The sequence below is a fragment of the Lepisma saccharinum genome, chromosome 4 (genome assembly GCF_977018435.1).
Source record: "Lepisma saccharinum chromosome 4, izLepSacc3.1, whole genome shotgun sequence".
Classification (NCBI taxonomy): Eukaryota; Metazoa; Arthropoda; class Insecta; order Zygentoma; family Lepismatidae; genus Lepisma; species Lepisma saccharinum.
In genome coordinates this window covers 45,357,505-45,371,924 of record NC_139232.1, presented here as the reverse complement: position 1 = coordinate 45,371,924, position 14,420 = coordinate 45,357,505, and the positions used below count along the sequence as shown (strand labels likewise).

General features: G+C 39.6%; 1 protein-coding gene across 3 annotated transcripts in view; it reads right to left on the bottom strand.

Annotated features, from left to right (window-relative positions):
* LOC145986437 (deoxynucleoside triphosphate triphosphohydrolase SAMHD1-like) overlaps window positions 1–14,420 on the bottom strand; it is a 130,056-nt gene that overhangs the window by 107,117 nt on the left and 8,519 nt on the right. Inside the window, exon 2 of one of the 3 annotated variants that reach the window (XM_083120454.1) lies at window positions 8,606–8,700. In XM_083120454.1, coding sequence (XP_082976580.1) covers window positions 8,606–8,636 — 31 coding nt within the window. In that variant the 5' untranslated portion in view covers window positions 8,637–8,700. The remainder of the gene's footprint in view (window positions 1–8,605; window positions 8,701–14,420) is intronic. The other 2 variants (XM_083120455.1, XM_083120453.1) reach the window with 2 other exon arrangements.

Here is a 14,420-nt window from a genome sequence, read left to right as displayed (position 1 = left end):
TTGCAAAAGTGGTACAATATCAAGTAAATGGTAAGACAAACAAAACCTGCAATAACTCTTTCATAAATAATAATATTCCAAAGAGTGAACAGTGAAAATTATACAGGTTTTCAGGAGAGTTCACGCTCTATGCCCCCCCCCCTTTTTTAATCCACCCTAGTACACTACAACCAGTATTGCGAGCGAAGCCGGCAAGAAAATTTTTAGGGAATTTATTACGAAATTGGCAATAATACAATTTAATAAAGAGTCAATATTTTCACCTTCACTCCTTCCAAATTTTTCTGTTTTTGCTCGTTCAGCACCCAGTTTGCCTCTGAGCTTGTAGCACCCCTTTGCCTTCTCCCGTAGCTAATGCTGTCTAACCATCACTCATCCCCATTACCCTGAAGTAATAACACAAATAGTAACCACGGAGTTCTTGTTTAGTAGTCGATGCTATATTCTACTTCACTACTTTTTCATGTTCCGATGTTAAGTTTTAGGAGTGAAGCAAACAAAGGCAGATCTGCCTTTGGTTATGAACACACCGCCACCCCGTGAATAATTCATAGTAAAATCCACTTAACACCATACAATTTCCAAATGATACAGAAAAATGACAGCCTAAATAATGATCATCAAACTAGTTTCATACCAAAGTGCTCAATATTATCTGGATATTATCCCCCTCATGAGTCCCCCAATGTAATGCTCAATCCTCCCCCCCCCCAGTAGAGTTGCTGTTTTAAGTCCACTTTATGCACAGTAAGGCTAATCGGGACTGGACCTACAGTTTAAAGTGGGATCCGAACCACTTGTGCCTCCACCAGGTATCGAACCCGGGACCCCTTGCTTACAAGGCAATGACGCTACCACTGCGCCATGGGGGAGGCCCCCACCCAGTAGAATTCCAGTGATAATCTAAGATTCAAAGTTGATAGTCAAGAGTCTTATAGTGCCTTCCCCACCAAAAAAAATAATGGTTATTCTCTCCACAAGAATTCACCTGACAATTTAACCTTAATAAGAACTCGGCACTGTCCTCTCCCCCCCCCCAAATAATACTTATTACCCATCCCTTAGCATTATATTAGCAGTATACGAAGTGATTATTACATGTTACAACTTCTGTCCAATGCTGATTTTTTTTTCAGTCAAATATTCATAAAAAAAAGCAAATGAAAAATCCTCCCCCCAAAATTTGAGTGGACGCAACCTGCATTCGCAAACCTGCCTGTGGGCACCCCTGATTCTCAATATTCTTTTTTCACTAAGGGGGCTCCGATATGTTACTTGCGGGGGGAGGGGGGGCAGGACAACTGTGCTGCACCACTGATTGCATGCAAGAAGGAAAGATAACTGTCACACACCTCGGAGTCTCAGAGTAAATCCGCCCATGACGTTGCGAAAGGCAATCAAACGGAAAGATTTCAGGAATGGCAGGTGGGCGTGGTTGAGGTTATGAGAGTGGGGGCGTGACCTTGAGCGTAACACGGTGACGGTAAACACTGGACGTTATGCTGACATATTGGTAACCTTTTTCCTGCCTGCCCTCGATGACTATGACCCAGATGAAGAAACTCTTTTTCCAGCAAGATGCTGCAACTAGCTATACTGCCAGAGTGTCTATGGATGTGCTTAGACTCGCATTTCGAATTCGGCAAGAGATCAACAACATTCCGTTGGAGATGCTACGAAGCATCATGGGCGGATTTACTCTGAGACTCCGACAATGTGTGCAACACCAAGGATGCCATCTTACAGACACCATATTAAAAAAAAAATGAATATTTTTCAGGTACACTAATAATTTCAACTCATGTACAGTACATTCATGTTCAAAAAATAAATAATATTTGGTCTCTCCATTTTTTGTGATTTTTTTTAAATCTTCCCGCTTGACTGCCTCACCCTATATAATGTACACATAATGGAAGTATAATTAGTATTTACTGTATCTTGCTTGCCCCACCTAGTGGTTGCATGCCCTTGTAGTTGGTGGTGGGGCTTGCACACTCTGATGATCCACTAGGCTATACCAGCAGAGCATAGCTACCGGTAGGGTCTTCCATGCTGGGCAGGCTAGTGGTAAAGGGTCAGACTAAGAAGCAACCTACGGAAGAACCAGGAACCAGGAGGAGTAACATCTCTTTAAGAAACCTTGGTCCAGCTTGCACCGGCTGGTAGATTCTTGAAAGGACCCCTTGCCAGGGATACGGTTAAGACCTCAACAGCAATTATGGTAGAGAAGGAGACTTTCGGAATGGCACAGTTGGCGGAAGAGGCAGTCATTCTCATTGAGTATAAATATGAGAAAAAGCCACTGTCTTGTGGAGAGGAGGGATCCTCAAAGACTACGGGAAAATACCCCGACAGAAAATTAGCCTGCTTGGAGGCTCAGGTGGCAGCCCCATCACCAAGATCGGGTGCTGTGGTCCAATAACCCGCACACTTTAAATCACACTATTAAAGAAACATCAACAAGAGGAAGCCGAACTGATTCTAAGACTATGACATTTGGCCTGAAAAGGATAACGAAAATTGGAATATGGAATGTAAGAACCCTGAGGGAGAGTGGAAAATTATGGCAGGCAGTGGGTATAAGTGAAGTGAGATGATCAGAGTTTGGAGAGATAAATACCTATAAAGGAGTTACATTCATATATTCTGGAAGACCTGAGGCTGAAGGGGTGAGCCATGATGATGTGGGAATATTGATGGACAAGGAGGCAAAAAGGAGCCTTATTCAATTGTCTCCAGCGTCTGCGAGGATAATTGTTGCACATTTGAAAACCAATATCAGAAACATCGTTATGATACAGTGTTATGCACCCATAGAAGCAGCAGAGCCTGAAGATAAACAAGAGTTTTATAAGCAGCTCAATGAGACAATAAAGAAGCAAAAAAGGAAGGATATCATAATAATTGGAGGAGATTTAAATACAAAGGTGGGGCAGGACAACGAAGGCCTTGAACATGTCTAGGTAAACATGGCTTAGGAGAGCGAAATGTTAATGGGCAACTTTTTGTGGACTTCTGTGCTAGCCATGACTTAGTTCTTGGTGGTACTATATTTACTCACAAGAAATGCCATAAGGTAACATGGGTGTCACCAGACCATAGAACAGAAAATCAGATAGACCACGTGGCAATTGGACGGAGGTGGCGACGTTCGCTGCAGGATGTAAGAAACGAGAGAGGTGCAGACATTGGAAGTGATCATCATTCAGTAGTGGCTAACTTTAAAATGAAAATTCCAGCACAGAAGAGAACAGAACAGACAAGAAAGCGGCATGATGTTAGTAAGTTGAAGGATAAGAATCTCCAGGAAACATTCAGGATTGAACTGTGAAATCGATTCCAAGTACTGACTGATGTAAATGAGGAAAATGAAACCACTGAAAGAAAATGGACAAACATCCGATCTGCCTTCACAGAAGTAAGTGAAAAGGTTTTGGGCTTTAATGATAGGAGGAAAAAAGATTGGAAGACTGAGCAGACCTAAGAAAAGATTAAAGAGTGAAAAATAATTACTGAGGCAATGAACTCAAGCAGGACAAGGGCAAGGAAGGCAGAATTACAAACAAAGTATTCAGAGAAAGATCGAGAAGTAAAGATTAATGATCATAGGGATCAAGGAAATTGGGTAGACAATATGTCCCAACAGGTGTAGGAAGCAGTAAAAAAGAGAAATCTTAAAAAACTGTACAACATCACAAAAGTTCTGTCAAGGAAACAGATGCAGAGAAATCAGCCAGTGAGATGTAAAGATGGTACCCTTCTTACGAATATTGAGGACCAACTGAAACGTTGGAAGGAACACATCTCTGCAACCCTTAATTGCTCCGTGGATGATCAGATAGACCAGGGAGGAGAGGAAAATGATAATGATGGTGATGTTGATCCCAGTGTAAGAATTAGGACTGATGTTCCAACAGTAGGAGTAATTAAACAGGCTCTAAAAGAGATATGTAATTGTAAAGCAGCGGGTGTTGACAACATACCACCGGAAGTGATGAAAAGTGACATAAACACCACAGCAAATATGTTGCAGCCCTTATTTGAGAAGATATGGATAGAGGGAGTGATCCCTAAGGACTGGAGGAGTGGCCTGTTGGTGAAGCTACCGAAAAAGGGGGACACATCAAAGTGTGACAAGGTATAGCACTTCTCTCCATTCTGAGTAAGATCTTCACTAGAGTTATCCTAAACAGAATTAAGGAACATGTTAACTTGAGACTCAGAAGAGAACAGGCAGGGTTTCGACCAAATCGTTCTTGTATTGATCAAATTAACACCTTGTGGTTAATTTTGGAGCAATGTATAGAATGGTCATCTCATACAGTTTTCATTGACATCGAGAAAGCATTTGACTCGGTCAACAGAAAGGAATGTGGAAGGAAGTGCAACGTTATGGAGTACCGACAAAAATTCTTCGTCTTATCCGAGAAACTTATCGTGATTATACATGTAGAGTTATACATGAAGGCCATGTATCTGAGCCAATAGATGTGTAATCTGGAGTGAGGGAAGGTTGTATATTATCACCCACAATATTCCTGATTGTGATCGATGCAGTGATGTGAAATGTAATAAGAGGGAAAAGACGTGGTATCCAATGGGGATTGAATAACAGACTAGAAGAGCTTGATTTTGCAGACAATTTGTGCTTCTTGTCTGAAGCACATGGTGATATGCAAACAAAACTAGCAGATTTAATAGAAAATGAAAAAAAGTAGGACTTGTGCTTAACTCCAAGAAGACCAAGGCACTGAGGATTAACTACACAAAAACAGACCCATTTAGTATCGGTGAAGAGAGCATTGAAAATGTGGATAGCTTTACTTACTTGGGTAGTGTGGTGGCAAAAGATGGAGGGGCTGCACAGGATGTTTCTCAACGTATCGAAAAAGCAAAGGGCACCTTTGTGTGGCTCCATCCAGCATGGAAAAACAAGAAAATGTCTATAAAGACCAAACTTTGTATTTTTCGAAGTAATGTTAAGTCTGTGCTGTTATATGGATCTGAGAAATAGAAGGTAACAAAAACGGACACCTCTAAACTACAGACCTTCATCAATCGCTGCCTGAGAAAAATTTTGGGATATCTTTTGGCCAGAAGTGATTCAAAACCAAGAACTTTGGAGAAAGACTGGACAAACTGAGGTGTCCATACAGATAAAGCGGTGAAAATGGAATTGGATAGGGCATATGTTGAGGAAGGAAAAGGAGGCTGTCGAGAGAGAGGCACTAGATTGGAACCTGCAGGGAAGATGGAAAAGAGGGAGGCCTAGACAGACGTGGCGAAGATCTGTTCACACTGAGGCATTGGAGGAAGGAAAGAGCTGGAATACAGTGAAGAGAATTGCCGTCAGTAGAACCAGGTGGAGATGCTTTGTTGATGCCCTATGTTCCACAGGGAACAACAGGAATTAAGTCAAGTATCTTGCTTGCTGAATGATTTTTCTGTACATATACTTCAACAAATGGGCATCACATGGAACAGTGATTCATCACTTGTTGCCAAGATAATAAGCTAGTGCTTCCATCCTTGAAAGAATTAGCATTTTACACCCAATTCTGCATTTCAATTTTCTCTCAGAATAGAATTTACTTACTAGTATTTACAGTATCAGTTTGCTTTATATTAGGACTGAGGTGATACCAATTCATCTACCAATACTAGCTGATACTTAAATGCCACGTGACATTTCACAGAGTCTAAATAACCTGGATATTATACAGAATTCAAACTTCATTTTTATTTTGCATGAAAAACTGTATTTTGTAATTACACAATATCTATTTTAATATTTTGATATAATTATTGAATATTACAAAGCAAATTTCTTGGTAAATTGTTGCATATAATTGGAGAAGATTATTTACACACCAATATTGATCAATATTTTGAACAAATTTTAATTATTGTAAAGTTTTGGTATCGGTGGGAATCAGTAAGGGTTCAAAGTAGTATTGGCTCAGCCCTACTTTATACATTTCATCCATTTGTGTTTTTCCTGTGAAACATCATCTCTCCCATGTACTTATTTGAGTAGGTTAGGCAGGTTTGGTTACATTGCTTTCTACTTTATGTGTATTACAACATTTCTTAATGGATAGAAACATCTTACATGAGCAACAATTTACGAAAAAAGAAAGACTTCCAAAACTTGCTTTTAAGTACAAATTTTGGCCCAAGTTCTGATTGTTTAATTCGGATTTCATCATGGTACACAGGGATTTGTACATGGTTCGATTAGTATTTATGTCTATTGTAACACCTACTTTGGAGTTTTAGCAATTACTTTGTGTGTTTTCTGGAGAATGATTTTTCCCTTCCAAATACTCCTATGATTCTTTGTGTGCGAGCAGTCATTTGTTTACTGTTGTCTTGAATATGGACAAATGAGCCCATCTACTTCATGTGTATGGGGGTTGTGAAAGGGTCTTTTGTTCCTAATGCTTCTGTTGTTAGGTTAAGCAGGTTAGGTTTAGGGCTTTTAGCATTAAAATAATGTCCCTAAATGCTTTAAACACCTGACCACATAACATTGTAACATCTTGTCTCAAGCACAAAACAACTTTCATGAAAACTTGTGTCCGAGTCAACCAGAAACCAAAAACGCCAATTGCATTACTTAGTGAAGCTTTTGAATTTGTTAATTGGTTTCTCCAAGCTTCGAACTTACTCCCACGATCATTTCAAGCATTGCAAAGAACTTTCTAATACTCCTGCAAAACTTGTGAAAAATCATTAAACATTTAGAAGCGATACCCAAATTCTCTGCAGAATTACTAATTGTTGCAACCATAAACTAACTTATGCATGCTCTACAAACATCAAATATTTCTTCACACATCTCAAAACTTTTGAAACATTTTTCTGATCCTCTTCAAAAACCTTATCAAAATCACACAGCAGATGGAAGTCAGACCATTCAATTAATGACATGTTCTATGAACTGTAACCCTGCTAATTCTCAAGAACATCTGTTCCATATAAAAGCATCTTTCTCTCCTTCCCTCTTCAATTGTTACGAGGTGGTTAAAATTTCATGAACTTCAACAGAACTAATATTGAATATCAGTGGCGGATCCAGAAGTTACAGTAAGGAGGGGCAAATTTCAGTCAGGTACCTCACCTCACTGAGAATCAAGTCTAACATACACTTGCACTGTTTTATAATGTAAACAATATATAGCACTGTATAGACGCAGTAGCTCAGTCGTTATGGCATCTGACTACCTTGCGAGAGACCCGGGATTTCCACCTGCTCAAGTGGCTCCAGCACCCACCCAGAATTGTATAACATGGGTACCTGGAGGAAACTCTGGGGGGGTAAAGGTGGCCAGGGGCATGGTGCTCATTACATCAGCCCCAACTTCGAATGTGATCAACAAAATGTGGGGCCCTAACTCCACACCCCCTATACCCCTTCATGGCATGGTGCAAAAGCACAGAAGAGCACTTTACTTTTTATATATAATACTGTGGACAGGAACCAAGCAGATTTCCATATTCCATAACGTATTATTTTGCAAAAATAGTAGTCCAGGGCTGGAACAGATTGTTGAGATTTCATTTTGCTTTGATTCAACTTTATGCACAGATATGCTAATAGGGACAGAATTTACAGTTTCAAGTGGAATCCAAATCTCTATGTGCCTCCACCGGGTATCGAACTGGGAACTCCTTGATTACAAGGTGACAATGTTACCCTTACACCATCAGGGAGGCCCCAATTTGATTTGTTTGATTTGGTGTTTTTAAGTCCACTTTATGCACAGTAAGGCTAATCGGGACTGGACCTACAGTTTAAAGTATGATCCGAAATACTACGTGCCTCCACCAGGTATCGAACCCGGGACCCCTTGATTACAAGGCGACGACGCTACCACTGCGCAATCCGGGAGGCCCCTAATACAATTTATTGATTGTTTATTGATTTGATGTGTTAAGTCCACTTTATGCACAGTAAGGCTAATCGGAACTGGACCTACAGTTTAAAGTGGGATCCGAACCACTGTGCCAAGTGCCTCCACCGGGTATTGAACTAAGGACCCCTTGATTACAAGGCGACAACGCTACCAACTCTGAATACGAATAAATGGTTATTATTGCATGTCGTTTTCATAATTCCCCCAATTGCCAGGGCAAATTTAATGATCAGATATGACGAGTAGAGAGATTAAGCAAAGAAAACAAAAACATATTCTCACGATATATCCCTTATGAAGCACATTCCACAGTGGTTCTAATCACTATTTAAACTGTAGGTCCAGTTTCAATGGGCCTATCATGAGCAAAAAGTGGGCTTTATTTTCTCGGTGATGAAAGACAGAACATTTGAGTCTTCAAAAACATTATCAATGGTAATATATTAAAAATCTGACAGTTGAGAGGGGTGATCGCCCTCCACGTGGATCCGTGCCTGATGAATAGTAGAGAAATTAATTGTGCAACTAAAATGAGATACAGGGCAAAATATTACTAGATGCACTCCAGCACTATATTTTCACAACTGTGCACAGAGGTATTCTGAAACAGCATTACCTAGCTATAAAAATCCTACATCATATTTTACTCGCATATTTCTCTACTGTATACCATTCATATTTACCATAATACTGTGTACCTCTCATATTTACCATACGTTGCAGTTTCCATGTCAGTAAGGTGAAAACTCATGTATGAATATGCATCATCAATATGGCCCTGAAAAAGGAATACATAATATTACAACATTTTTCACTGTTCCATATGGCCAATGAGATACAATGTCATTTGGTGATAGAAAGTATTGCATAGGTATACTCTGTGTTTGGGTCCAAGTTCCTTTTGTTTTATTGCAATTTCATCATGCTACGAATGCAATTTTTAGATGGTTCGATTTCGATCTACATCTGTTAACACATACTGCGGAGTCTTAGCAATTAGGGTGGAGGCATCAGTTTTGGCCACTACCCCACTTATGGCCACTTTGCTGTTCATATTTAATTGGTAGCTACCAGGTGATCTAAAGCCAATCAGAGAACAGTTTACATAAATCAGTGTAAAATAAGCTCTCCAATTGGATACCCATGTTTCCTCTTTGTACTTCCTGTAGGATGTAAGCTTGTTGTAAGGAAGAAGCTGCTTGTTACAGTAGATTTCTTATGCATTTTCATAAGAAAAGAGAGAGCTACAATAATGCTTTTCCACAGTTGTTATATATATCAGGAACATATAATTTGTTCAGAGGTAAGTTTAAATGTTAGAATTGCAGTATTTATATCCTGAAATAGAAATAACCACAAAACAGTATGTGTAGACCACATGGCCATTACTAGATGCAGGTTTGTAAAGATTCTTTGATTATGGCCACTTCAGAAAATGATTGCTTTGATTATATAGAAAATGATATTTCAACAATAAATGTGAATGACATTACGGGAAAACTGCCGGAGCCTATCCTAATGCAAGAGGGGCGTAACAAAATTTCCTGGTCCTGTTAACACACTGGAAAAAAAAAGTAATTTTCTGTATAACATTATTGCCAGTGAACTTGCATTAGACATATAATTTCCTTTTGATATGAAGCTACTATTTAATGTGTGAAAACTTTTTTCTTATTATTTTTATTTTTGGAACTGACATTTTGTTGTTTTGTTTACTACGGAGTGACCTGAGAAGTCTGGAAATGTTAATTTATGTTGTTCAACTACATTTATACTATGTTCATAAATTGAAAACTATGTTATTTACCTTTAACATATTGTGTTTCGTCTGTATTACAACCTTGGTGACAATGAAGTTCGACCAGAAAGGAATACGTGATTAAATGCACAGAGGCATAGGCGGTGGAATGGGTGACCCGCAGAAGCGACGCATGTGTGTAAGAGGAGGCATGTGAGCAGGCAAGAATCGTGATCCCAGCATGTTGCACCCAAGGTCACGTAAAGAACGAAAACGGGGAACTATACGCGTGACATTGAACTTCGACCAGGCACCAGACCCATACGGAAAATTCCAGATAGTGGCGCATTCGACGGAAGCATGACGTCACGGACACGATAAGGGAGTCTGCCATATATAAGCGCGTGCTGTGCACCGAGGAACCGCAGTGCATCATCACCATGGCCAGGGGCAAACCTATTGACAACACCGTGAGGAGAAGATTGGTGGAGTTGCAACGGGATGGATTCAGTGAACGGGAAATAGGGTGCCAACTGAACTTACCCAAGTCAACCGTCCACTGCATCATCAAACACCACCAAAATACGGGTACTACACAGCCAGGTAAGGCCCCCGGTCGAAAACGCCTGCTGAGCGTGCGTGACCTACGGATATTTTAGGCGCTATATCCAGACCAAAAATCATGTTTCTGTGGCCGAATTACGACTGTGGACTCGAGAACGCTTTCACATTGAAGTGTCAACCAGAACCATTCGCCGTTACCTACAGCGATGCAGTTACCGAGTGTTCAAGGCAAAACGTAAACCCTTCCTTTCCATGTTGAACAAAGGCAATCAACTACGGCGGGCACGAATGTAAAGGGGATGGACATTTCGGCAGTGGAAAGGGTTTTGTGGACGGACGAATCCATTTTCAATGTTGTGTACAGGAAAATACGGAAAACAGTCATTTGTCGGAAGGAGGAACAGAATGAAGCAAAATGTTATGCACGTCGGGTACAGAAACCTGCGTCAGTGATGGTATGGGGATGCATGACGGCATCTGGGGTTGGTCCACTACACGTTTGTGAGGGCATTTTGAATGCACACGCCTATACACGCATACTGGAGCGGCATCTTCCCACAGTGCGAAGGCACCTGTTCCACAGGCGGCGTCTCATCTTTCAACACAACAATGCCAGGCCTCATACAGTGCGGCTGACAAGAGAATGGTTGACTCGCCATCACGTGCGAACTCTGCCATGGCCACCATCGAGTCCCGACCTCTCGCCCATTGTAAATGTGTGGCATGTTCTTAAGAGGCGTGTGCAACAGAGGGGACCCACGACAGTGGCTGCTCTTATCGCCTGCCTGCAGGAGGAATGGCACCGCATCGATGTGGAATACCTTGAACGACTCGTCTGCAGCATGCCCCGACGCATTGCCACAGTTATTCGCCGACAGGGCGGCGTCACACCATGGTAAACAGGATCCCCTCTAACAGTGGTCGAACTTCAATGTCACGTGTAGATGGACGAAAATGTTTTATTTTGTGTGGACACCATACATTGCTGCGTTGCAGCGGAAATTTATGTTTTCCTTTGTTCCATGTAGCCTGCTGAATAAAATATGTTCAGCATATGCATGTGTTCTCCTTCTTTCACAACGCACTCCTATATTTGTGACTGGTCGAACTTCATTGTCGCTAAGGTTGTACTTCATTATTTGTTCATAGACAAGGTGGCCATAAGTGGGATAAATGGGTGGCAATAAGTGAATTTAAGTGGCCACAACTGAAGAATAGTGTCACGTTTGGTTAATATTTTTAAAACTTTTTTCTGACTAACTTGTTTGTATTTGTTAATGCTTAGTCATAATGTACAGACCCTGTACTAGTGATCATAATTTTTGTAAGCCACCAGTACAATTGCTATTGTACATTTTCCTTAAGATGGTCATAACTAGTGCCTCCACCCTATTTACGGTTTTGTTTGTTTGTTTTTTCAAGTCCAAACAGTGCTCATTACTTTAAGGAAGGTTCAAATTTCGTGTGACAATGATTTCCAAAATTCTACGATAATTAGTCTTTGTGCTAGGAGAAATCATAAAAGAATCGGAACCATTACCTGTGTTTGTGGTATTACTTTACACATATCCAGAGAATATGCAAAAAAAAAAAAAAAAAAAAGCACTTGAAAAAAAAATAAATGATCAGATATGTATGTGAATAATGCTACATTCCACATATGTGAGAGTAAGTGAGTTTGTTATTTGTTGACAAATGTTAGTCATAGAAATGGATCTATATGTAAAAACCTAATAATTCTAAGTTATAGTATTGAATTAATAAAAAAGTAAATAAATCAACATGTGTGTACACACACAAACACACATATGTACATACATGCACAAATATTATATATGGTATATTGAACATAATTAAAACAGGACATAATATTAAATTCATCAGTACTCGAAGTGAGAGAGGATGCTATCTATGCCCCTGGATTGGATAATTTACATACTCATCCACATTCCATGTTGTCCGAAATGCATACAATCATCCCCCACTGGAATAAGAATCCCACCTTCAAGAACTTGAATTGAATCCAGGGCAGTGATTCAGACTAGTTTCCTAATGATTTCTTTTTAAAAGGGTATTTATAGGGTGACCATACATCCTGTTTCGACCGGGACAGTCCCGTTTCAGATGTGTCCATATCATTAAAAAGCCAATATTTGTCCCATTTTATAAAAGTGTAGGAGTTATCTTGAAAACTAAGTCTAAATTTAGAGACATTTCATGCTAAAAAAAAAGATGCATTGTTTTGTGTGTCTTCCATTATTTGTAGAGCATTGAATAAGCATGCAGTTTTATTATGGAATAGCAAAAGGAATTTACAGTTCCTGCGTGTTGGCACAAATTCAAAAGAAAAATCTAAGTTGTGTGTCTATGTGGGATAAGGTTTTCGAGGAGATTTATAAACAACTGGTGAAGGATAAAGCTGCTCTCAAGAAGATAGGTTCTTCTGCTAAATACTTTTGGCATTACTCAACTTCAGCATCAAAGGTTGATCAGAAAGGATGAGAAACGCTATATAAATCATACAGAGATTATAATAATGGATACCTTTTGTCAACAGGAGATCATATTTCATTTATTATTTGTGATGTATCATTTATGTGATCCATTCTTTAATAAATAAATGATTGATTGAATTGTTGTTTTAAGTACACTTTATGCACAGAAAGGTTAATCTGGACTGGGCCTACAGTTTAAAGTAGAATCCGAACCACTATGTGCCTCCAGCAGTGATGGTCCCTCCATGGAACAGAGGGAACAGGCTGTTCCCTCCTACTTATCACCCATTGAATCTATTTAAATTATCTATATTAACATAATAAGAACACTTCTTTCTCCCGAAATCAACATTTTCAAAAGTAACGCCGAAGAAAAACTGACTAGGCGTTTGTTTACTTCACCTACCCTGGTTGCTCCAGCCTCTACAGCCTGATGCTGAGTATTTCCGACCACGCGCGAAGGTAAACGATCCTCACCACGGAAGCTGAATTCTCTAGCTGTTCCCTGCGATAGCAAATTCCTTTTCCTTCAAATTCTTGTTATGTGCTAAGGTTTAATTGCGTTGCAGTGATAGTTTTGAATGTAGTAAGTCCATAGTTTCCTAATTTCATTGCAAAATTGCATCTGTCATTCATAACGTACTGGAAAAATCTTCCACAGTCGAAGCATCTGCTAAATGCCATGGCTAAACGCTACGAAATAGCTTCCGAGGGAACAGCTCGTGTCCACCTGTTCCACCAGCCCCAAGACAAGATGCACGCAGCGGCAGGACAAGAAAGCGAATGTTGCGAGCATAGGGTTGCGAATGTTGTATGATCGACCGGCTGAGGACGAAAGCTTTTAGTTCATTGAACTTTACAGAAAATACTGCAAACCAATACCTATCCTAACTGGATCAAAAACTAAAAAAGAAATCATACACAAGGCATTCGCAAACAAGTTACTACCAGGCCCGTAGCCAGGAATTCTTTGTAGTCAATTCTAGAGGGGGCAAATTTTTAATATATTGTGTCGCATTTGCAGATATAGCAGGGTACACAGAGGCACTTGCCCCTCCCCCCAAAAAAGAGATAAGTAAGAGAAAAGGGATGATATCTTTAAACTGCAACAAACAAAAAAAACTTTGAGCAACATCAAATAGCAATATTTCAATAATGACCTTTCCAGATTGTCAAAGGATATAAAGTTTAACATAAATAGGCTAATAGGTACTGTATCTACTTGATAGTTACAGGTCGATAATGTTAATAGATTATTAATATGTACCAACAGCTTAGGGCCTCTCTTCAGAACTGATTAAGGGAGCTCTTTATCAGGGTGGCTACAAACAAGCAGAAATGAAATTCCCTGACTTTTCCAGGTTTTCCAGGACAAAAATTTGCACTTTTCCCTGACAATTACAAACTAAACTAAATCGATGTTTTTGCAAATGGAAATAATAAACTCATACAGATCCAGGTATGGATTTGTTAAGTACCAATATTATCTTCTATGAAATTGACTTAATTTCTCTATTCTCTATGATTTGAATTCAAACTGCAAAATAGTGAATTTGGAAAATTATTACAATTCACAAGCTAGGGAAGGATTACGGAATTTCGTCATACGCAGTAAGTTTAAAATAAAATACTTGATTATTTTTAAAGTTACGACTAAATGAAATTAGAGTGATTGATTTAAGAAATACAATTTGTAATTTA